Consider the following 26,118-nt stretch of genomic DNA (forward strand, 5'->3'; position numbering starts at 1 on the left):
ACTAGACATGGTATATGTATATACATGTGTGTATATACCAGGTATATATCTGATCTAGACAGATATCAATTATTATGTCTGTCTAAGCTCATACAAACATGTTCATAGCAAAAATGTTCATAATAGCTCCAAAAAAGAAGCAATCTACAAATCAATATATAGTACAACAAATGAAGACAATATGGTTTATTGAACACCACAAGGCCTAAGGACAAACTACCTTTACACAGACAAAGGTACTCAACAAGAATAATATACCAGATAATTCCAACTACATAAAATTTAAAAACAGATAAAATCTATTCAAAATAATTTGGGCGATAAGCTAGAAAGGAAAAAAAATCAAGGAAACAATTATCCCAAAACACAGGAAAGCCAGGCATGGTGTACATACCTGTAATCCCAGTGACTCAGAAAACTGAGGCAGAAAGATCCCAAGTTTTAGGTCAGCTGAAGGCAACTTATCAAGACCCTGTCTCAAAATTAAAAATAAGAAGGGCTGGGGGTATAGCTCGATGGTAGAGTTCTCCGGGTTTCCATATCCAGTACTTTGAGGATAAGGAAGAAAAAAAAAATCCACACAAGAGAGGTTATCTTAAGAGAGGAGAGAGTGATTGAGATCCAGAAGATCTCGCTTGTCATATATTTCTTGACCTGAGTAGTGGTTACACAGGTATAAAACTACTCATATGCTCTTTTGTATAAGCATGATAGGTCTCATCAAAAAACTTCGAAGGGTAGTAGATGTCCCACCACATTATATATTTAACTAGATGCAAAAGGTGCACATATCAGTGCTATTAAACAGAAGTTAAGTATCTGTTTTGAATAAATGGACAAGATGTCCATAAGATTCCAATTAATCCAGTGATTTTATGAATCTATTTTCATACCTTGTAACGATGATTTTTATGAACACTATTCTGGAAGCAGTCCATACAGAGTACACAAGTTGGATCAATTGCACAGTCCCTGAAAAAGAAGGAAAATTAAATTGCAAAATTTAGAGGACTTCTATTGATGCTTAAGGTATAATTATAATGTGAATGTGTTTCCTATATGAAACACAATCTGCAAATGAAAATATTTCAAAAAATGGAATTCTAAAAATGTTTTGAACAAAGACAACATTGTTAGCCTAATTTTATCCTCGTTTAAACCACATTTGAATGTGTAAATGTGAATGTTTGGTTTTGTTTCTTAAATCATCCTCAAAACTTTGAGAATTCACCTGGTTTCAAACTAGAGCTGTAATTTAAAATTAACTTTGTGCTGGGTATGGTGGTGCAAGCCTAGTGATTGGGAATACTAGTGATTTGGAAGGCTGGGGTAGGAGGATCACAAGTTCGAGGCCAGCCTCAGCAACTTAGTGAGGCCCTAAGGAACATAGCAACATCCAGTCTCAAAACTAAAAATATTAAAAGGGCTGGGGATGTAGCTCATTGGTTAAGTGCCCCTAGGTTTAATACCCAGTACTAAAAAGAAAATTTTGTGAAAAAATACTTAATTTTCTCCCATTATCTGTACCTCACCCTATTACATTTATAAATATATATTTTACAAACCTTATTGTGCAAAGTAAGGTTTTGATAAAGACAAAATTCACTGGAAAACAAACATGATACAGAAAACAATTTTATTTTATACATTGATGTGTCCCAAACACCTGGACAGTGACTGGTACATAGAAGATACTCAATATTTACTGCATGAAAGAAATTCAATCACTTAATCTCTCTTCTAGTAACAACTTTTGAAATGTATTATTTAATATTTTCTGGGAAATACTACAAACAATTTAAATTAGTATAAAGCATCGGATTCATTTTTAAAAAAATACTTTAAAAAGAGTTGAAGTGGGCTGGGGATGTAGTTCAGTGGCACAGTGTTTGCCGAGCACACTTGAGTTCAATCCCCAGTACTAGGAGGAGGGAAGGAAGTTGAAAAGATGAAGTTAGGACGTTTTAAAATTCAGTTTACGGCCGGGGTTGTGGCTCAGTGATACAGCACTCGTCTCTTACGTGTGAGACCCTGGGTTCGATCCTCAGCACCACATAAAAAATAAACAAAATAAAGATATTGTGCCCATGTATAACTAAAAAAATATTTTTTTTTAAAAAAATGCAATTTAGTGCTGGGGTTCTTGAAGCTCAGTGGTAGAGCACTTGCCTCACATATCATCACAAAAAAAAAAAAAGAAAAAATTAAAAAGCTAACAGGATGTAAAAGTTATTTAATAATATTCTATAAAATATGTATGATCTATTGACCTATTTAGAGCAGAATTTCTCAACTTTAGTACTACTGACATTTTGAGTGGACCAGATAATTATGCTGCATGCAGGTGGAACTATCCTGTAAACTGTAAGATGTTTAGCAGCAACCTTGTACTCTACCCAATAGGTGCTAGTACCAATCCTCAGTTCTCACAATATTTCCAAGAAACTTTGGGGACAGAAGTCTAAAAATGATTACCATGCTTTAGTGGAAAGTGATTGGGCTTTAGCTATAAATATGTAAGAACATAAACGAATCTTACCAAGCAACGTAGGAAAACAGTATCAAAAGCCGGGTGCAGTGGCGCACACCTATAATCCCAGCTGCTCAGGAGGCTGAAGCAGGAGGATTGCGAGTTCAAAGCCAGCCTCAGCAACTTAGAGAGGCCCTAAGCAACTCAGTGAGAACCTGTCTCTAAATAAAATACAAAAAAGGCTGAGGATGTAGGTAAGTGGTTAAGCACCGCTGGGTGCAATCTCCAGTACCAAAAAAAAGAAAATAGTTTACAAAATGCAAAAACTAATTTTTTCCTGAGAAAACAGTATGTTTAAAATGACTATTAACTATACAAAACCAGTCAAGTCTAGAATTACACTGATGCAAAAACAAAAACTCTGCATTTATAAAGTCTAAAAAAATTTATACTTCTATATCTAATAAAAAGAAAACCAACAGAAGTCAAAAATTTCAGGCAGGGTAAGCAAGTTTAAGGCAACTGCTCTTACGAAGAACAAAAGCCTAAACCTGCTACCATTTTCTTCTATTCAACTTCATTAAACGATTCCTTCATGTTTATAATCCCTTCCCTGCAATTCTAAAATCCAAAAAGCCCTAAAAGGTTTTATTTCTTTGTTGGATTGCATCAAATCTCAGTTGGTAATTTTAAAAAACCCAAATAAACATGACATGACATGAGACTATAGACTTATACCACTAATGAACTGCCATATAATTTCTTAGAGAAATCTTACTGTGTTTGATTACAGGGTCCTACCTTGACTCTGTTGGAGAAGTATTGAGAATTTTGAAAATACACCTGGCCCCAAAGGTTTTAGATAAGAATATGATAACTATATTGTACAAAAGGATTATTTACATGCTTTGGGGAACAAGAATTTAAAAAATGAGAGAACTGTTTAAAGTAAAAGTCATATATCAAAAACCAAACTTCATTAGCAAAAACAGATTTAAAGTGTAAAATAAAAAGATGTTAAGGGGCTGGGGTTGTGGCTCAGTGGTAGAGCCTTGCTTGCATGAGGCACTGGATTTGATCCTCAGCATCACATAAGATAATTAAATAAAATAAAGATATTGTGCCCATCTACAATTAAAAAGAAATATTTAAAAAAAGGTTAAGTAGAATTAAATATATTATAGATGGTAATAAACCCTGACAAGTACACCATGAAATAAGTATGAAATACCAAGATAGTAATTATAACCAAGCTTGTAAATTTCTAATTCTTACCTACAAGAATATGTTGTCTCTCCACTTTTAAAAACCTTCCCACAGAGTTGAAATGCTCCACTGTGCTTTAGTTTCTCTAGGCAAATATCTGGATCTTCTCCAAATAAATACCATTCCAGTGGAGTAAATATTGATATCTGTACACTCTCCTCTTGCTTTTCCAAATCTGGATCCATTTCAGCAAAATAAATTTCTGGCACCCACTGTGCCAAATGATGCAAAAAAGCAGTATAAAAATCAACTTGCTGATCCCACCACTGAAAGAAAAGAAAATGACAATTCAGAATTTCTTACCAGTTAGTTTCTTCTTAATAACCTGCAACACAAGTAATGGCATAATTCTGTACTTTCAAGGTGATTTGCAATATATTTTATCCTTCACTAAAACAAAAGGAAAGTGGACAATTAAAAATTGACCTTAGTAATAAGCAGTTACCCATACATAATAAATACGGAAGGCAAGGAGAGAAACTGTCTGTAGTGACAGTTTCCCTCTCCAATGGTCATTCTTGCTATGTAAAGGTGATACTATTATCAGCCATAGCCTATACAGACAAGTATTCCCTATATTCTTAGTTTAACTGTTTAAGGAAATCGTAGTGTTTAATAAAAGATCAAAAGGATATAAACCAGAGTTCTGTAAACACAAAAAGCATTAACATAAAAGAAAATAATGATTAAATTAGACTTCATCAAAAGTAAAATTCTTGGGACTGGGGGTATAGCTCAGTTAACAGGATACTTTCCTAGCATGCAGAAGGCCCTGGATTCAATCTCCAGCACCAAAAAAAGGAAAACCCTTGTAGACAGATGTCTACAGAATATTTCACTCCAGAACAGCTGAATTTATCTTCTTCTCAGCATTGCATGGAATTTTGCTTTGCAAAAGAAACTGTACAGATGACTTATCCACACATGAAAACATGCTGCTCCACATCATCAGTCATTAGGGAAATTCAAATGAAAACAACAATGAAATATCTCTACACAACCTAGTAGAGGGCTAAAACAAAAATCTGGTGATATCAAATATCAATACAGATGCAGAAAAATGAGTCAGGAAAGTGCTAGTGGAAACTTAAAATGATACAGACACTTTAACAAAAAAGTTTGACAGTTTCTTATAAAGCTAAACATACATGTACCATATGAGGCAGCAATCAAATTACTAGGTATTTATCAAAGAAATGAAATTTGGGCTAGGGATGTGGCTCAAGCAGCAGTGCGCTTGCCTGGCATGCGCAGGGCGCTGGGTTTGATCCTCAGCACCACACAAAAATAAAAATTATAAAAATGTTGTGTCCACCGAAAACTAAAAAATAAATATTAAAAAAATTCTCTCTTTAGAAAAAAAGAAAGAAATGAAATTTATATTCATACAAAAACTTGTACACAAATGTTATAGCAGCTCTATTCATAACTGCCCCAAACCAGAAACAATCCAACTATCCTTCAGCTGGTGAATTAATAAACTAGGCTACACAGAATGAATAAAAAAACAAGATCCAACTATATGCTGTTAACAAAAGATTCAAATTGCCAGGCATGATAGTGCCCTATAATCTCAGTGGCTTGGGAGGCTAAGGCAGGAGGATCTTGAGTTCAGCCTCAGTAACTTAGTGAGGCTCTAAACAATTTAGTGAGACCCTGTCTCAAAATAAAATACAAAAACAGGCTAGAGATGTGACTTAGTGGTTAAGCATCCATGAGTTCAATCCCTAGTACCAAAAAAAAAAAAAAAAAAAAAAAGACTCATTTTACCAGCAAAGACACCCACAGGCTGAAGGTAAAAAGATGGAAAAAAATATTCCACACATACAGACCCTGAAAACAAGCAGGAATAGCTATTCTCTTATCTGACAAAGCAGATTTCAAGCAAAAATTAAACAGAAGAGACAAAGAAGGACACTACTAAATCCTGGTAAAGGGAAGAATCCAACAAAAAGATATAATAATAGTAAACATTTATGCTCCAAATATCAATGCACTCAATTAAAGTAAAAAAAAAAAAAACAACTCCATGACATTAAATCCTAGATAGACTCCAACACAATGATACTAGGGGATTTCAACATACCCTATCACCAATAGACAGGTCATCAAAACGTAAAATCAATAAAGACATATCCAACCTAAATAACACTATAATTCAAATGGACTTAACAGATGTCTACAGAATATTTCACTCCAAAACAGCTGAATTTATCTTCTTCTCAGCATTGCATGCAATTTTTTTTCAAATTAGATCATATTCTTGGCCACAAAGCAAATTTTAGCAAATACAAAATATTTATAATCCCAAGTATCCTATCAGACCATAATGGAATGAAACTAGAAATCAACAGAAAGAAAAATAATTACCACATGCACACATGAAGATTAAACAATACTTTTAAATGAAGAATGGATCAAAGAAGAAATGAGAATAGAAATCAAGAAATTTTTAGGAACGAACAAAAACAGAGAGAGAACTTATCAAAACCTCTAGGAGGATATGAAATCAGTTCTAAGAAGAACTGATTCTTCCAAGAAGAATTTATATCACTGAATGCCTACGTTAAAAAATTAGATCACAAATAAATAAGCTTATGCTCCACCTCAAGGCCTTAGAAAAAGAAGAACGAACTCCAACACCAGTAGAACATAATTAAGATCAGAATCAAAAATCAATGAAATTGAGAATAAAGAAAATAATACTCAGAATCAATGCAACAAAGACTTGATTCTTTGAAAAGATAAATAAGATTGACAAACCCTTAGCCAAACTACCAAAAGAAAGAGAAGAACAAAATCAATAAGATCAATGGTGAAAATGGAGATATCACCACAGATCCTTCTGAAATTCAGAGGATTATCAGAACCCATTTTGAAAACGTATACTCCGATAAACTGGAAAATCTGGAAGACACTGACAAATTTCTAGACACACATGAGCTGCCCAAATTCAATCTGGAAGATACAGAAAACCTAAACAGACCAATACTTGATCCAATATGTGGATCAAGTAATGAAACTGAAACAGTCATTAAAAGCCTTTCAACAAAGAAAAGCCCAGGATCAGATGGATTCTCAGACTTTCTCAAATTATTCCATGAAATTGAAAAGAAAGAGATACTCCCAAAGACATTCTATGAAAGTAATATAAACCTGACACTAAAACCAGACAAAGACACATCAAGAAAACTACAGACCAATATCCCTGATAAACATAGGTGCAAAAATCCATAGTAAAATATTCGTAAACCGCATTGAAAAACACGTCTAAAAGGAAATATACCACGATCAAGTGGGTTTCATTTCAGGCATGCAAGGTTGGCTCCACATTATGAATCAATAAATGTAATTCACCACTTAAACAGAATCAAGGACAAGAATCACATGATCATCTCAATAGATGCAGAAAAGGATTTTGATAAAATTCTACACCATTCATGTTAAAAAAAGGTAGAAAAGCTAGAGACTGAGGAACTTACCTCAATATCATAAAGCCCATTTAGGACAAACCTGGATAAAACTCAAATGGAAATGGATTAAAGACTTAGGAATCAGATGAGAAATCTTACAACTGCTAGGGTCAACAATCCATCATATAGGTGCTGGCACCAATCAAAATGCAAGAAATAAAACCAAGAATCAATAAAGGAGATGCCATTAAACTAAAAAGCTTCTGTACAGCAAAGGAAATTATTAAGAGCATGAAGGGAGAGCCTACGAAACAAAATCTACTCCAGATACTCCTCCAATAAGAGAAAGAACTCAAAATGCTTAGCATCAAAAAACAAATAACCCAATCAATAAATGGGTAAAAAGAACTAAACAGAAACTTCGCCAAAGAAGAAACACAAATGGCCAACAAATATATGAAAAAAATCTTCAATTCTCTAGCAATCAGGGAAATGCAAATCAAAACTACACTAAGATCTTACCTTACTCCAGTCAGAATGACAATGATCAAGAATACGAACAATAACAAATGTTGATGAGGTTGGTGGAGAGGGGAGGTACACTAGTACTTTGTTGGTGGGACTGCAGACTAGTACAACCATTCTGAAAAGCAGTATAGAGATTCCTCAAAAAATTAGGAATGGAACCACCATATGACCCAGCCATCCCACTCCTTGGTATTTTCCCAAAAGATCTAAAATCAGCATACCAAAGTGATATAGCCACCTCAATGTGTACAGCAGCACAACTCACAGTAGATAAATTATGAAATCTAGCCTGGTGTCTGTCAATAGATGAATGGATTAAGAAATTGTGATACACACACACACACAAATGGAGTTCCACTTAGCCATTAAAAAAAGAATGAAATTATGGCATTTGCCAGCAAATGGATGGAAATGGAGAATATCAAGTTAAGTGAAATAAGTTAAACTCAGAAACTCAAGGGTGGAATGTTATGCAGAAGCTAGAGTAAAGAAAAGGGGAAGGTGATTGACAGTATAACATAAAGGGAAGATTAGTAATATAAGAAGGAGATGAGAGGCAGAGTGGAGAGATGGATAAGGGAGGCAACATAGAATGAATTCTTTAAAAATCATGTTATGGGCATATATAAATACACCACAGGGAACTTCACCTTTAAGTATAGGTAGAAAGAACCAATCAAATATAAACAAATAGACAGCAAAAGGAACTCTACTAGAGTAGAGGAAGGAGAATGGGAAAGGGAAGGAAGATAAGACAGGAGGGAAGAAGATGAAAGTGAAAAAGGGGAGAGAAAGGGGTAGATCATGAACTAAAACCGAATTCCATGCATGTATGAGTTTGTCAGGATGACCAACTACTATGTATAACTATAAAGCTCTAACAAAAACAAACACACAAATAAATAAATAAATAAATACACTAAGCTACATCCAAACCATGAAATACTATTCAGAAATAAAAGGAAAGAACTATTAATATACATAATATCATGGATAACTTCAAAATGCCTTAATGTAAAAGAAGCCATATTCAAAATACTATGTTCTGTCTCTTAGCAGCTTAGACCACGGTACAAGCATCTGTGTGAATTAGCAAGACCATCTTTGTGCCAAATTCCTTATTCCCATTGTGAACGGGTTTAATAGCCATTTTATGCAGATTTCAATAACATGACATTCCACTCCTATCTTCAATGTAACAAAGCAGCTTTCCGGATATCAAGCAATGCTCTGTCAAAACAGATATCCGGGAATTACTCGCTAGCAGTTTGGGCTTAAATTTAGGTCTGATCACCCCAAATCACCCACCCAATCCAACATTATCATTGGCACTTTGTAAGCAGGCTCAAGTTAACCAAGGCAGGAGAAACAGGGAGGAAGGCACAGCTCTCTACTATCAATTCAACACTGGCAATTTAGTTTCAGTTAACATTCTTCCAATTAAATTAACATTATTCACCTCAAATGGCTTAGATTTCTGGTTTTATTAGTACTTCATGTTTGCTTCATAGTTATGTAAAAACTATAAGGCATTTGTACTCAGTTGTATATTTGTAAACATTCAAGTTTACAGTCTAATAAAACTAATTTTAAATTTGTAAAAGACTACATGACATTCTGGCAAAGGCAAAAACTACTATAGAGAGAAAATATCACAGTAGTTGCCGGGGGTAGAGAGTAGGGGAAGGGGCTGACTGCAAAGTGGCACTGTGATGGTCTTACAACCACTGGCATTTGTCAAAACTCAAACTGTAAAACAACAACAAAAGATGTCGTTTATGTAAATTTTAAAAGTGCATAAAAAAGGATACAGTTTAAAAACATGTAAAGGAAAACCACAAATGGAGAGAAAATATTTGCAATAGTAACTTAATGTTTTCCCCACAGATCAGGAACAGGACTGGGGCTGGGGCTCAGTGGTAGAGCACTTGTGTAGTACATGTGAGGCACTTGGTTCGATCCTCAGCACCATATAAAAAATAAATAATAAAGGTACCATGTCCACTTATAACTAAAAATATTTTTTAAAAATCAGGAACAAGGCAAGATATCTATTCTCTCCTCTTCTATTCAATATTGTACTAGAGATCAATATTGTACTAGACAAAGGAAAAAAAGGCATAACCATTAGAAGGAAAGAAGTAATAACTGTCTTTAATAACTGTCTTTAGTTATAGAAGACATGATTATACAAAACTTCCTAAGGAATCAAACACACAAACTATAAATAAATTCAGCGTGATCATTGTATATAAGGTCAATATATAAAAATCAACTATATTTCTATATTTACTTAACAACAAACAACTGGAAAGTAAAAAAAAAAATTAAAGCACTTATGGTAGTCTCAAAAAATATAAAACATGCTGGGCATGGGGGTGAATACCTGTAATACCAATGATTCAGGAGGCTGAGGCAAGAGGATCACAAGTCTGAGGACAGCTTCAACAACTTAGCAAGACCCTATCTCAAAAAATAAAAAGGGCTGTAATATACATAGTTCAGTGATAGAGAGTCCCTGGGTTTATTCCTCAGTGCTGAAAAACAAAACTACTATCTAAAACATTCATGCATAAATTTAACAAAAGATATATATATATATATATATATATATATATATATATATATATATGACCTCTACATTAAAAACTACAAAACACTAAGAGAAATTTCTAAAACATCTAAATAAATGAAGAGATATACCATGTTCACTGGTTACAGGATTGAATACTGTTAAAATGTCTATCTTCCCAAATGGATATATAAATTCCACACAATCCCAACAAGCTTTTTGTAGAAACTGAAAAGTTGTCACTAAGATGAATATGGAAATATAGAAGTAGGCTACCTGATATTAAGACTTAGTGTGTTCTGTGTTCTGTGTGGTCTTAATAGACATAAATAATAACAGAATAGCATAAAGTCCAAAATCAATCAACACACACATATTGTCAATTGATTTTTAAAAAGGAAACTTACAATTCAAAGGAGAAAAAAATCATCTTAAAAAAAAAAAAAAAAAAACAGGGCAGGAGCAATTAGATGCCCTTATGAAAAAAGCAATCCCACATCTCAGGAGGCTAAGGCAGGAGGACCACAAGTTCAAAGCCAGCTCAGCAATTTAGCAAGACACTACCTCAAAATAAAAAAAATAAATAAAATGGGCTGGGGATGTGGCTCGGCAGTTAAGAACCTTTGGGTCCAATCAATCCCTGCCATTAAAAAAAAAAAAAAAAAAATCAAACCATACTACATGCTATACACAAAAATTAATTCAAAATTGATCATAGACTTATGCATAAAAGTGATTTAAAACTACAAAATTTGTTTTGATGAAAACTCTTCAAATCCTTGGGGCAGGTTAAGATTTCTTGGATGGGGTGCTCAAAGCACTAACCAAAAAACATAACTGATAAACTGGAATTATTCAAAATTAAAACCTCTGTTCTTCAAAATAGAACATGAGTAACTAATATCCAATTCCAGTACCCATTATTCATTTTTTTCAATTTTTTCATTTAATACAATAATGAAGATAAATATGTTAAGATAAACATGCCTCTTCTTCTTTAGTCTATACAGCTACACTTCTGTGAAATGACACAGAAATAAAAGGCAAGTTAGAAGCACATTTATTATACTCTAACCCAACTTAAAATAGGGTACCCACCCAGAAGTTGTCTATGTAACCCTTGCCCCTATGACACTGGAACATCCCTGATCCAAACTGTAAAATATCAGATGCTGACTGTTCAGAACCATTGAAAAGAGTTATCCAAACAAAAATTTACCATGGGGAAACCCAAGAAAAAGTAATAGGGACGGAAAATTAAAACTTGTCAGTCTGCAAAAACAAAGGCTGAACAATGTTTATAAAATCACACAAGGGCTTTGACAAGGTAAATATGTATCTGTTCTCTATATCCTAGCAGGTGCCTCCTTGACACGTTAAAAATATAATTTTCAGGGCTGGGGATATAGCTCAGTTGGTAGAGTGCTTGCCTCCCATGCACGGGGCCCTGGGTTCAATCCCCAGCACCACAAAGTGGTGGCATATGCTGCTGAGAGCCACGGCTGAGTCTGTGCCAGGGGCCATACAGACTCAGCCGTGGCTCTCAGCAATATGCCTGTAATCCCACTGACTCGTGAGTCTGAGGTAAAAGGACAGCAAGTTCAAGGTCAGCCTCAGAAACCTAGTGAAGCCCTAAGCAACTTAGCAAGACCCTGTTTCAAAATTAAAACTACAAAGGGCTGGGGATATGGCTCAGTGGTTAAGTGCCTCTGGGTTCAATCCCTACTACCAAAAACATATATACATATAATTTCCAGGGCTAAGAATGTGGCTTAGTAGTAGAGCATTTTCCTGGCACAAGTAGAAACCTGGATTCAATACCCAAACAAAACCATAATTTTTAGGGCAAAGAAAAGGAAGTAGAATTTTATAAAGCTATAATAAATTTACAAAACTTATCCAAGCAGTTTTGAAAGTTAACAATGTAATTAGAACTAAGATTTTATACTAGGTTTCACAATAGTTCACTAAGGAAAATGTGAGATATTTTATTATATACAAAGCCATCTGAATTTGCTCTTATAAAGTTCAATATTCCATCCACAAATAAACTCCACTTAATAAAATTTTGTGGAAAATTTTTGTAAGTATTACTGTAAGAGTTAAATTATCCCATTCTCTATAAGGGGCAATATGCAGACACTTACTAAAAATTTTAATTTATATATCCTGACTCAGGCATTCCCATTTCTAGGAATGTATTCATTGAATGAACCCAAACATGTATAAAAAGTACACAAGTGTTTTTATTAGCAGCATTATTTATAATAGTAAAAGACTGCAAACAATCTAAATGTCCCAAAATAACAGTTGAACAAATCATGGAACATAAAAAATTCAATGCTGCCATTCAAATAAGGGAAAAAGTATAGATATGTTCTGATATAAGTCATTCTTCAAATTATATTTTAAATAAAATGCAACAGATGCAGAACACTGAGTATAGTATGCTACCATTTATAGAGGGAGAAAGGAAATGGGAAGGAAGGAGAGGAGGAAGAGACAAAACAGAAGGAAGTAAGGTTGGAGAGTAGGAGGAGAAGAAGAGGTAAGTGTATATGCTTACTGTGAACAAAAAACCTCTAGAAAAGTTCAAAATAATTTAAGAGTAGGAAAAACCATGGGAAGGGCTTAGTTTTCATTGTGTACCCTTTTTTTCTATTTTAATTTATATACATATTTACATACATACATACACACATATTATACACATACATTATATACATATACACATATAGAGAGAATATATATACACACACATCATTTACAGAAATCATTTTAAAGCTTTTTCAATCTAACACATTTCAGGTACAAATTTATTCATAACAGCAAAACACCAATAACTTGAATATACATCAATAGGAGTATAGTTTAAGAAATTTTAGAATCTATCATTTAGCTATACTTGCCCAAGTATGCAAAGACACACACACACACACACAAAACACATACCAGGATGTTCACCACAACATCAATTATAAGTGAAAAGATGAAGTGTACCAAAATATCTATCAATAAATCGTGGTACAATATGCCATTCTATGTAGTCAGAATGCCATAAAATACTGTTAGGTGGGAAAAGCAAGTTTTATATAATATAATCTTAATTTTTATAAACATTTTAAAAAGACAAAACACCTTCAAAATTTCTATAGATTTCACTAGAGATGTAGCTTAGTGTAAGAGCTGGCATGAATGAGGCCCTGGATTTGATACCCAACGCTGAGGGAAAAAAACCTAGGTATTCTAATTCTAATTCTCCTAGAATTCAGTGCTCACTCTACAAATACAAAAACAAAAGTCTTTTAAATTTAAACAACAAAGCTTTGCCTTATATTTAATCTTTTCCTCCAAATGAAGTCTCTTAGCTAACAACTGCCTAACATTCTTTAATACTACTAAATATTCCTAAATTGTAGCTGTCATTACATGCCTTAGCATGAAGAATCAATGTTTTAAAAATATCTATTTTGGTTGATTTAGGCAGAATATCTGTAAATGCCTTAAGTGTCCTCTCTAGCACTCTACTCCTCCACCCTCCACCCTCCACCCACTTCCTTATCTTTTCCTCAAGGCCCAGCTCATGGCCCACCTTAACAAATCCCTCACTGATAAAGCCAATAAAATTTATCTCCCCTGTTAATACTAATACAGCATTTACTGAAGGAGCTATTCATTCTGTACTCATACTACTTCCTGGTATTATTGGTGTTATCTTCAAGAGTGTAAATTTACCTCTTGGTGACTGGAATAGGTTTGATTTTTGTTTGGTGGTTTTAGTGTTTTCCTCCATTTGCAACAGATATAAAATTAAGAATTTTAAATTTCAGTATCCAGAAAAAAAAATTTCCCCTAACATCTAAAATTAAGGGAAGGCATTCCCAGTTGACCGTTCTGTAAAAACAAGTTCTCACAACATTTAAATACCCAAGTATTCCAAACATTTTCCTCATCCCCATGGAGACAAAAAGATATCTTGACCACTCTGACCCAGGGACACAGATGCCTGTTTGGGAATATCATTCTTTAAAAAAGAATGTAAGTATAATAGTTTCCTTCATCAAACCACAATGGATTCTTTCTTAAAACAACTGCTAGACATCTATAGAGCCTTCGGAGGCCTAGTCCTTTTTAAATTCTTCTTTTTAAAAAAGGCGACAAAATCTGGAGGCTCTAGAATTTTTCATAGGCAATACTGGATTGGTAATTAGAGCATCTCTATGCACCAGGAAGACTTTGTCTACAAAGTTTTCTTAAAATGCTATTTAACAAACTCCATGTTTAAAAACAACACAACAAATGCCAGTTCAACTGCTTATTCCAAAGGAAACTCAAATCTATCTGATAGCTACCTGAGCCTATCTGAACAATTCTCAACCAACTTCCATTTTTAATTCAAAACCTACCATCCTGAAATAATTCAATACAATGCACTCTGCTCTTTCATCTAACACCCTTTCAAATAAACAAAGATAACTCTTATGTCTCATAATCTCTACTCAGGGGTTAAACTGAATACAATGCACTCTGCTCTTTCATCTAACACCCTTTCAAATAAACAAAGATAACTCTTATGTCTCATAATCTCTACTCAGGGGTTAAACTGGAATGAAGAGATGAAACAAATTAGTCCATTCCTAGAAATGACCATCTTTAATGACACAGTATCCAAATTGTTCTCATGTAGATTACACTCTTATGGAATACTCACAATATGCTTCTGTACAGAGGAATGAGCACTAGCCTGGCAACCATATCACTCTGATTACTGGTGATTGTGCAGACAACTAAAAATCTGAGATCAAAAACACAGAAGAGACTAGCCCTATACACAAAGGAACCTAGTTGTAAGGCTTTATTTTCATCTCAAATAAGGTTCGTTTACCTTGTTAGTTTTGATGCAATTCTAAGCCTAAGGTTTTTTTTCATTTTATAATGTTTTGTTATTCCTGCCAACATTGTGCTGTCTTTAAATATAACAGCAGTAAATCTATTTAAGTTTATTTAAATATTTAAGGGATTGCTAACATAAGCTAGGGTCACATATTGAGGTGTATGACATACAAGGCCTCTTTCTTTTTTTTTTTTTTTTCCTGTCTAAGTATGCTGGTCTGAATTTCATTTTTAAAAAGTATCCTGTCCCTATTAAGCTATTCTCTTTCTTTTTCATCTCTGACCACAGATCATACCTCAATTTTCGAGATTTTTCTTAAAGTCTCTGGATGAATGAAATCTACTTGCCTAAAAGAATCTACTTGCAAAGCAACTAAAATCCTTTCTCAGATTAGATTGCAAGGTAGAGCATGTGTATATAAAAACAATTAATGGATAAATTAATAGATGTTCCTTCCCGTAACTAAAGTCATTTCTAGCTTACTTATAAATACCAAAGTTGAATGGCATTTTAAAAGTTAGCCCATAAAAGATACAGTAAGTGGTTATTGTCCCACTCCTCCAAATAAATCAAATACTTTGTTCTGAAGAGCAGTATTAAGTAAACAAATAGGAGAAATATATTCAAAAGAATAAATGTAAACTCCATCCTGGCCAGGGCCTATGTCACTCCTGGGTAGCAAGTGGGTACTCAAGGAACCACAATAACTCTTCTGGAGTCTTTCAGTAATGTTTATTTAGTAAAGTTTGTTTTCATAAGCACTCAGCTTATTATAGCAATAAAACATTTTTTAAAGGCTGTATCAAATGCTTTAAAAACCAAGCTCATCAAATAACTATTGTTTCTTCAATATTCAGAATACCATGAAAGAATACACAAGAGTTCACAGTAAGTCACTTGGGACTAAGGTCTTAGTATTTTGTCTTAAGTGATATGAGGCAATGGGCTAAAAGCTTAAGGAAAATCATTTCATAGAACATTATATGATTAACACCTTTAGATAAATGAATAAAGTGACGGCAAGGGAAATCTGAGGCAGTCAGTACATGAAAGGATGGGCAAAGCCAGGTGCAGTGGTGCACACCTGTAATCCTAGGGTCTCAGGAGGCTGAGGCAGAAAGATCACCAAATTCAAGGCCAGCCTCAGCAATTAGCAAGGTCCTAAGCAACTTAGTGAGACCCTGTATCAAAACATAAAAATAAATATATATATAAAAAGGGCTGGAGTTGTGGCTCAGTGGTTAAGCATCCCTGCGTTCAATTCCCAGCATCAAGGAAAAAAAAAAAAAAAAACAGAATGGGCAAGATACCTCACTGGTTCATACTGCATCATTGATTTATACACATTATCTATTTAGAGAAATTCTTTATACAGTACTGAGGACAAGAAAGTTTTTATTTGCCTGCAAATATCTGTTATTAAACACAAGAAGTCAGTTTCCAGCTCCAGTTCATCTACATTAAGTTAATGTTATTCTCTGGCCTCTTACATAGTGAGACTGAATCTGTCACTTTCATCTGAGATTTTAGAACTTAATATCTAACTCTATAAAATTTGGTACTGAAAATCTGAATTTCCCTAACTGTTCACCGTGGAAATTATGAGATGATGAAAAAACAACAGCAATTAGGCCCCAATAAGACCTGGTGACAAAGCACTTCAGTTGGGATTCAAGAAACCCAAGTTTTCATCTAGTTTTCCTACTCAAAGCAAATCCTTACTAAAAGAAAGTTGTGTTGTAGCTTAAAACTACATAGGACCAAATTTCTAAGGAAAGTTACCCCCAATGAATACAGAATATAACTTCTCACCCTTTTAATACATCAACATTTTAAAGTCAACTATTGAAATATTTTCTTTTAAAGATCTTCTATACATGATATGGATTGTGGATATTCTTTCCCTGAAGTAAATGACTATAACACAAGCATAAAAATATTAAACTTAAAAAAAAATCCCCACAAGACAATTTGAGGGAGTAATGCAAATGTTCTATATCCTGATTTGGTGGTAGTCACACAGATATACAAATTTGTCAAAACTTATCCAGAAAATGCTTAAAGTGGGTATATTATATGCATATAAATTATGCTTCCACAATGTTACTTTTCTCCTCAACTCCTATTACTTCTACCTCCATAACACCTCAGTATCTATTCATTCATTCATTCATTCAATAAAAATTTCAAGGCAATGTGTTAGATAGTGAAGATAGTAGCTGTGAACAAGAAAAAGTTCATGCACTCAAGGCGTTTACAGTCTAGAAAGAACACAGTAAACAAGCAATACAGAATACAATGGAAGTATGAAATAGGTGCTATTAAGAACATATAACAATGGGCTGGGGTTGTGGCTCAGACAAAGAGCACTCGTGGCTCAGACAAAGAGCACTCGCCTAGCATGTGTGAGGCACTGGGTTCAATCCTCAGCACCACATAATCCTCAGCTCCAATTACACATAAAGTAAAATAAAGACATTGTGTCCACCCTTAACTAAAAAATAAATAATTAAGAAAAACATATAACAAGTGCATGTAACCCAGCTCTACCATCACAAAAGCATAATATTCTCTTTAAATTCTCAAATTTTAAATTTCCCTTTCTAACCATAACATTCAGTCCTTTCATTTATTCCAACAACATGACTTTTAATATCTCAAATCCCATGATATCCCCAGAATTCCTGTTTTAACTTTTCATATGTCCCTATTTGCCTAGATTCCAAGGTTGGACACTATTCTAATATGGTCCCTCATTTCCTCTTCCTTCTTCTATCCACAACCTCCAATCCCCAAGCTACTACCAGTCTTTCTAAAATAAAATCACTGATATCAATCCTTAGTTATTGATTCATTTAAGAATAAGGGCAGGGGCTCGGGAGGTGGCTCAAGTGGTAGCATGCTCGCCTGGCATGCATGAATCACTGGGTTCGATCCTCAGCACCACATAAAAGAAAATAAAGATAAAAATAAATATTAAAAAAAAAAGAGCAAGGGCAGAGGTTGGGGTGGGGGTAGTTCAGTGGCAAAGCACATGTTTAGAAGGAACAAGGCCCAGGTTCAATTTCTGGCACCAATAAACAAGAATATGTGAGTGTTTGCTATAAAAAGCACATATCAGGATACAATAGTGAAAGGTCAGACATAATTCTTATCTTCTTGAAACTTACATTCTGGTGGGAGAGACAGGCATTTCAATAAGTAAATAAAGACAATATAGTAATTACAAATTATAATAAGTGCAATAAGCAAATAAATGGGGTTCTTTGACAGAGAATAAGAGAAGAGCATCTTTTAGAAAAAAGAAAAAGAAAAAAATCACTCTAGGAAAAGGTAAGAGCAAACAAACATGCAAGCCTTGAAGCAAGATAGAGCCTGGGCTTATTTTAGAAATAAGACAGCTGGGTGTGGTGGCATATGACTGTAATAACAGTTATTGGGGAGGCTGAGGCAGGAGGATCACAAATTTGAGGTTATACTGGTCAATTTAGTGAGATCCTATCTTAAAATTTTTTAAAAAGGGAGGGACTAGGAAATGTAGCCCAGTGGTAGAGTGCCACTTTTCTCAATTTCTAGTACAAAAAAATGGGAGAGAGGGGGAGACAGGACAGTATGGCTAAAGGTGAATGAGGAGAAAGGAAATGAGGGAAAAATATAAAGGGCTAGACCAGGCAAAGTCATAAAGGGCTTGTAAAGTCAATGAGGTCAGACTTTTCCAAGTACAATGGGAAGCCTCTGAAAGATTCAGGCAGGAGACTATTATTATTATTATTATTATTATTATTGTTATTATTATTATTTTTGGTACTGGGATTGAATCCAGGGGTGTTTTATCATTGAGCTATAACCACAATCCCTTTTTTTTTTTTTTTTTTTTTTGAGACAGGATCTCACTAAATTGTTAGGGTGTTACTAAGTTGCTAAAACAGGCCTCAAACTTGCAATAATCCTGCCTCAGCCTCCTGAGTCACTGGAATTACAGAACATGTACCACTATACTCAGCAAGACTGTAATCTTATAAAGATTACACTAGTTGCTCTATGAAGAATGGACTAAAAGATGGCAAAAGCAGAAGCAAAGAAACCAGTTAAAAGGCCATTACAGTTATCCAGGCAACAGAAATTTAATTTCAGAAATGCAACAGAAAGTGGCTTGATTGTCAGAAATGTCTGTGTTCAAAAGCTGTGGTGAAGGTGTCATCTACTGAGACAGGGATAAGAAAACTCTTGATCTGCCTTTCCCCTTTCTTCTCTTAGAACCTGGTCCTTCCTTTCAGAACATGACACAACCATTGTCATAGTGCTAAAGTCAAAAACTGGAGATCCAGTTGTCATCTATTTCTTCCCTTTTCCTAATCCATCATAAAGATTTTTTTTGTTTGTTTTTGTTTGCTTCTACTGTATTTCCAAACTCTCTCATCTACTTCACTCCAGCTCCAATGATATTCTATCTAGTGCAAGCTATCATTAACTATGGTTTGGGTTACTGCAGTGACTTCCTAATTGTTCCCCTGTTTGAAATACCTATCAGACATCTAAGTAGAAATGATAAGTAGGCAGCTGAATTTATGATTCTGGAGTTCAGACATGAAATGACTAGAGACTGAACACATACAGATGATATTTAATTCCAAAGAACTGGATGAAATTACCTAAACAGAGTATGTAGTCAAGCAAAAGAAAAGAGCTTAACACCATGTCAGGAGATATCTTCTAAGATAAAGAAGAAAATCCAGTCCAAGACAGAAGGCAAAAGTTCCAGCAGATCACCCCAAATGCCCTCTGGATTTCCAATTTTTCTCAACACTCATGATGGACCCAATAAACCACCCTCTCCTCAAAACTAGCTTAGTTTTGAGCAGTTGATACTGATAACTTTTATTTCCTAGGCTGTTCCATTTCCAGGTCCATACACACAAATGTACACACACACACACTAATCCTCAAAGATCTTATCCATTTCTATAGCCTCAACTTATAACTTCAAATATCTAGCTAAGTGTTATTCAAACTGTGGCCCACAAACCAGGATTTCAGGGCATGCTTGTGGGAAAATGTAGATTCTTGGACCTTACTCCTCACTGCAGATCTACTGAGTCAGTTCCTCTTGTGATTTTCTTTTCTTTTCCTTTTTTGTTTTGGTGCTGGGAATTGAATTCAGGGTCTCATGCATGCTAGGCAAGTGCTCTATCACTATCACCAAGATACATCCCTAGTGACTCTTAAGCAATGGCTTTTATAATATAATTTTATCAATAACTCATACATATTATTTCATTCTAACTTCATGTTAGGTGATATTAGGAATATTGCAAATAGTAGTTTCACAAATATATATATATATATACATATATATATATGAAGGAATGTTAAGGAAATCAGAAATTAAAACAAGGGTATGACTAATTGAAGTGGTTAGAGTTCTTAAACCTCTATATTTGGCTCATTTTTATTATTTTTGTTTTCTCCTGCCTCCAATAGTGATTTAAAATACAATGGTGATTTTTTAAAAATCTAAAACTAAGCTTGTTTTGCTTAACAGCAAAGTATTAGTAAACGGTAAGCCAGTATCTTACTCCACCAGTAGAATAAAATTGAAAATAACAGCTTTGAAAAGAAAGTAGCCAAGTCTTCTCTGGGGTCAAGCAGATAGAGAGATTCAACTTAAAAAAGAGTAGTTATGAGGCTTAACAGTCGTATGTTTCTATCCAGTTACATCACTCTATCTTGAATTAGTATATTATCTGTGACACTAGTCTATGAAGCTATATTACACTATCCACTTACTATTTTTGCAAAGTCCAAAGAAATCTAATGTTATTTTTTGAAAAGTAAAGTTTGCCACATAAATTGCAACTCAATTCCTGTACTATTGTCTTCAATTCCAAATTAGTAGAATCCAGATGAGGTTTTAGTGTGCCAATTGAAGAAATATATCAAAGCTTTAAATAAATAAGCCATCTTTGGTGATATGAAACTACAACAACTCTTCTTCTGACCACAACATAGTTTCTCCATTCCTTCCAACAAGTAAAAAGCACAATCTTTTTTTTTTGAGCCAGGGTCTTGCCATGTTGGAACTCCTGGTATCAAGCAATTCTCCTGCCTCCTTCTCCAGAGCACCTTGGCTTACCATTAAGAAGAAATGTTTCATGGCTGGGGATGTAGCTCAGTGGTACAGTCCTTGGTTAGCATGTCCAAGGCATTGGGTTTGAGTCCCAGCATGCCCCCCACAAAAAAAAGTTCCAGCTGCTTAGAAACTTTTCACATCTTCTCATTCCTTATAATCTTATATACATATATATGTGTATGTGTGTATATATATATACACTCACACACATATATGTATATATGTACATCATTTTATTTGTTCATTTGTATGTGGTGCTGAGGATCAAACCCAGTACTTCACATGTGCCAGGCAAGTGCTCCACCTCTGAGCCCCAGTCCCAGCCCCTCATCCTCTTAAATAGATTTTTGGTAGTATACTACCAGTAGTGAAATGAATTTGGAGAGCTATTTGAGGTAGAGAAAAATAGGAAAGAAACACTGGCCTTAAGCAAACCCTTATTCCAACTTCATCCCTATCTGGATTCTACCTCCCAGCCAGTCTCTCCAATTTGTTGTTGACTCATTTCCACAGCTCATTCTGTTGCTCATAAAACAACACTCAATGTCTACAGAATTAAAATACTTGAAGAATGTATCTTATTAAAACTGCAAACCAATGAAACTTCATTAAGAGCTATTTACCACACACCTTTCTATATGCAGCTGAAAACCAAACTGATAAAACATAATGCCATGGTAGATAGTGGGATGTTTCCTATATAACTCTCCACTAAATGCCTGGGAAGGGAGGAGCACATCCAGAACATTCCCTAACATTGCCCCCCACTTCTTATCCTCTTCAGCTAGCTTTCTCCCTATGGCCAGACTACTGATTCAAATTTGCTCACTAATTCTGCCTTCCCATTCTCTCAAAATACAAGAGCAAAGCATAGATTCTGATATTAATTAATCGTATTGCTCTGAATTGAAATGTCTAGAAGTCCCTGCTTCACCTTTTCAAAGCGGCGACAGATGATGGTTTTCTCCACTGAGGATTAGGCCTTGTAATATCAAGATGTTATAATGAAAGACAATTCCTACACCCCACATCTGGATGGGACTTGACAGCGGCAACATTCCCTGCCACTACCAGATCCCACCCAGCCAGCTATGCGATACAACACCAGGTGCTGCGTCCTGGATTCCTACCATCAAGAGGGGTTAGCACTGCGTCTATCAGAAAATGGCTTTCTCCAACCTCGCCTCAGCTCCCCCATCAAACCACCTAATAACATCCCCAGTTCTTTCTACTTCAGGATTGAGACATGCATGCTGGAGCTCATCAAGACTAATAAATGACAGTCATTATATTTCGTAGACTTGGCTGGCAGGAATATGGGTGACGACTAACTTTTCATTCGGAGTCTTCCTTCCAGATCAATCCATATGACTTCCCCCTCCCCAGAGCCGCCATAGGGGGTGAAGCCCCGCATCCTCCTGAATGTGGTAGGGAGGCACAGGGGGGAGGACAAAAGGAACTTGCCCACAAGGACTTACAGATGCCAGTCGCTGAGGGGTCTGGGGCAACTCGGTGCTCACTTCCATCCTCTCCGCACCCTCGGCCTCTTCATCCGCCATCTTAAGGGAAACTAACGCCCGCAGTTCTCGACCCCCGGCCAGAGGCGAGCGGAAACCTGTGGCCGGTCGGAGTGACGAGGAGCGACACTTTTACGACGGCCCCTGAAGTCGGGTTTGACGCAGAATAAAGGAGCGGCTTCCGGTCCGCTTCCCGGAAGCAGGCGTAGCCAACTGAAGGAGCTGGCGGGGCTTTTCCCTGAATTTAGTCGTAGTGTCTGATGACTTGAATGTTTATCTGGCTTCGGTGCTAGAATTTCTTGCGTCTACTAGGAAAAAAACAAATTCAGCGTCCATTTTGAAAGGAGGAAGCTGTCTGGGAGAACCTCTCCTGGCTGGCCGGGTTGTTGGCCTGGGGCTGTTTTGTCTCCTGACATACCTGCAGTGGTTCTCCAGATACTACAAAATGAAAAAGAAAGCACTCACAGCTCTTCCACCTATAGAAGTGTTGCCTTGGGCACTTGCACCTGTGTGTAATGATCCTCAGCTTTTGGGTAGGGGTGTGAAATTCAAAAAATGGCAACAGGCGTCTGGAGAGGGAGGATAAACTGTTGCATTTGCATTATGGAATACCATGCAGCACTTGAAAAGAACAAGATAAATGGCGAATCTAAAGCATACCAATAGGTCCCCACCTCTCTGATGTGGAATGTAGGAACTGTTGGCATGGTTGGCGTTAAGTTTTTGATTCTAGAGGAGCTTGAGTGACAGTCGAATATGAGTATGCGACGTTTCTTAATTCAAAGAACTCCTTTTCTAAAGTAACTTTACCATGATGAGGGAATTAAGAAGGAAGTAAGATTCCAGCCAAAAAATTCATATCAAGAAATTATTCTTGGGCTGGGGATGTGGCTCAATCCGTAGCGCGCTCTCCTGGCATGCGTGCGGCCTGGGTTCGATCCTCAGCACCACATACAAACAAAGATGTTGTGTCTGCCGATAACTAAAAAATAAATATTAAAAAAAAAAAAAAGAATTCTCTCTCTCTCTCTTTAAAAAAAAAAGAAAAAGAAATTATTCTTGGAGATACTGGGAAAAGATGTGAATCTTGGAAGATAATTATTCTAAATATGCAGGGAAGAAGTAAAATTGAAGGTTGTTTTTCTTACAGAACATTTGTCAGATTTATTTGATCAAAAACTTGAGGAGGATTTATATAATAACTTTACTCTTTAGAAACGTCAAGATTATTGAAAGGAATGGGGTAGTCAAAATTCTCAAAAGAATATCTTAAGACAATCTGTAAATCCTAATTTATGTGTTCTGTTTTAAGTTATCTCCAAATGTTAAAAAGGTAGGTTTATGTGAAAAGATTAAGATAAATTAAGTGAGAAAAAAACAAATTGCCACAAACAATGTGCATTTACACATATGTGCATATAAATATGAAGGCATAAATCTGAAAAGGGAGAAAGCAAACTAATAAAGCTCCAAGGGCCAGGACAAGGATTGGAGGAAAAAAGTCAGAGCTGCTTTAGCATTATCTGTGTTGTTTTAAATAGTTTACAAAATGAATAATTTTAAAGTATTTTTAACAAGGAGATCTATTCAAGGTCACATTTTCTTTGCATACTTCAATTAAAACAACACATCGAAGTAGATTGGATATATAGTAGGTAAGTTAGCCCATCTATCTATTAAGCCAGACAGTAAAGAAATTTGCAAGTATGTAAAAAACATTGCTACACTTTCAGATAATTTTGTTTTGAAAGTCAGTTAATTTTCATTTAAAATGCTGTCTATGTTAGTATATATTGGCCTGGGGATAAAAATAAAATATTATTTTTTAAGAGAGAGAATTTTTTAATATTTATTTTTTAGTTTTCGGTGGATACAACATCTCTATTTTATTTTTATGTGGTGCTGAGGATCGAACCCAGCGCCCCACGCATGCCAGGCGAGCAGGCTACCGCTTGAGCCACGTCCCAGCCCTGGGTTTATTACTGTAAAACAATTGTTACATTATTTAATTTTTTTTTTTGCATTTCTAATATAGTAAATGTTGAAAGATACAGCCCACATATACAGGAGATCTCTTAGTATAAAGTGATCCTGAGACCATAAAATTTGGAAACCACTGTTGTAGAGACATTCTTTTTGGCATGAGAAGATATTTAGAATATATTGTTGTGTAGAAAAATTAAGTTGCTGATACAGTATGATTTTTTTGTAAGGTCAAAAAATGCACTTATTTTTATATTAAATGTGTTTAATGAAGAATACTAATCATCACCACAATATTACTTTTGGTTATCCCTAGATTGTGGAAATTTTGTTTTCTAATTTCTACTTTAAGTGCATTTTCTAGTTTTTATTACAACAAGCATTATTTTGTGTAAAAGTACTTTTTACAGATCTATCCATTTTCAAGGAATACTCAGTCTATCCAGTTCAAAAAGCATTTCCTTGCTCTCCTAGCCAGATGTGATTGCATCTTTTCCTCCACTTGGAGTAATTAGTAGCTATGTACCTACCCTTTGAAATAAACTTTATGGATTTGAATGTCTATTTTTACTACTTGCTGGTTCTGTAAACTTAGGAGAATTAGCCTGAGACTTGGTTTTCTCATCTATAAGACAAATGTAATGAGAATATTTTCCTCATGTGATGATTATAAAGATTAATGAGACACTCCACCTAAAGCCCTCAATACCTGGTTTTATGCAGTACAGTGCCTGCTCTGCTAGTGTTCAGTACCAGCTATAAGGTCTTTTTAATTTATCCTGCATCCAAAGGCACTGTCAAGTGGGAGATGGGTCTTTCCATTGTGGAAGTCTTATTGGGAGAAGGTCTCCCCCACCATGTGGCTAGAATTCATTCCTGCTTGGTATCCTCAGGTAGTAGTATACTTTCCTTATTTTGTGTGTGAGTGAGTGTGTGTTGGGGGGGGGAGCTAGGGATCATGCATACCTCATGCATACCAGGCAAGTGCATTACCACGGAGCTGCACTCTTAGCCCTGCAGTGTCTTTTCAGATTATTGCTAAAAGACAGGTTGTGCCTCCTGCTTTTTGGTATTCCGTTCTTCCTTATATTTCTGCTTGCTTTCCAAACCTATCCCCAGCCTCCTACAGAATCTCTGATTCATTTATGTCCCTTCAGTAGATATACTTTTTGCTTAAGATATCCAGAGGGTTTTTGTTGTTGTTGTTTTAATCATAGGTTGGATATCCCTTACTCAACTTAAATACTTAGGACTAGAAATTGTGGGGTTTTTTTGGGGGGGGGGTTTACAGATTTTGGAATATTTGTTTATATACAATAAGATATCTTGAGGATAGAACACAAAA

General features: G+C 35.3%; 1 protein-coding gene and 1 non-coding gene across 3 annotated transcripts in view; one reads left to right on the plus strand and one right to left on the minus strand.

The window, feature by feature from the left end:
- The window catches only part of Ubr1 (ubiquitin protein ligase E3 component n-recognin 1), a 143,308-nt gene extending 120,388 nt beyond the window's left edge, over positions 1-22,920 (minus strand). For both annotated transcript variants that reach the window (XM_071608165.1, XM_027926017.2), the window contains exons 1-3: positions 22,752-22,920; positions 3,746-4,002; positions 894-972 (exon numbers count right to left, since the gene is read on the minus strand). In XM_071608165.1, coding sequence (XP_071464266.1) covers positions 894-972; positions 3,746-4,002; positions 22,752-22,832 — 417 coding nt within the window. In that variant the 5' untranslated portion in view covers positions 22,833-22,920. The remainder of the gene's footprint in view (positions 1-893; positions 973-3,745; positions 4,003-22,751) is intronic.
- On the plus strand, positions 11,648-11,721 carry Trnag-ccc (transfer RNA glycine (anticodon CCC)). The gene has a single exon. It is a non-coding gene; the product is annotated as a tRNA-Gly (tRNA).
- Positions 22,921-26,118: the final 3,198 nt, after the last annotated feature.

Source organism: Marmota flaviventris, chromosome 2 (genome assembly GCF_047511675.1).
Source record: "Marmota flaviventris isolate mMarFla1 chromosome 2, mMarFla1.hap1, whole genome shotgun sequence".
Classification (NCBI taxonomy): Eukaryota; Metazoa; Chordata; class Mammalia; order Rodentia; family Sciuridae; genus Marmota; species Marmota flaviventris.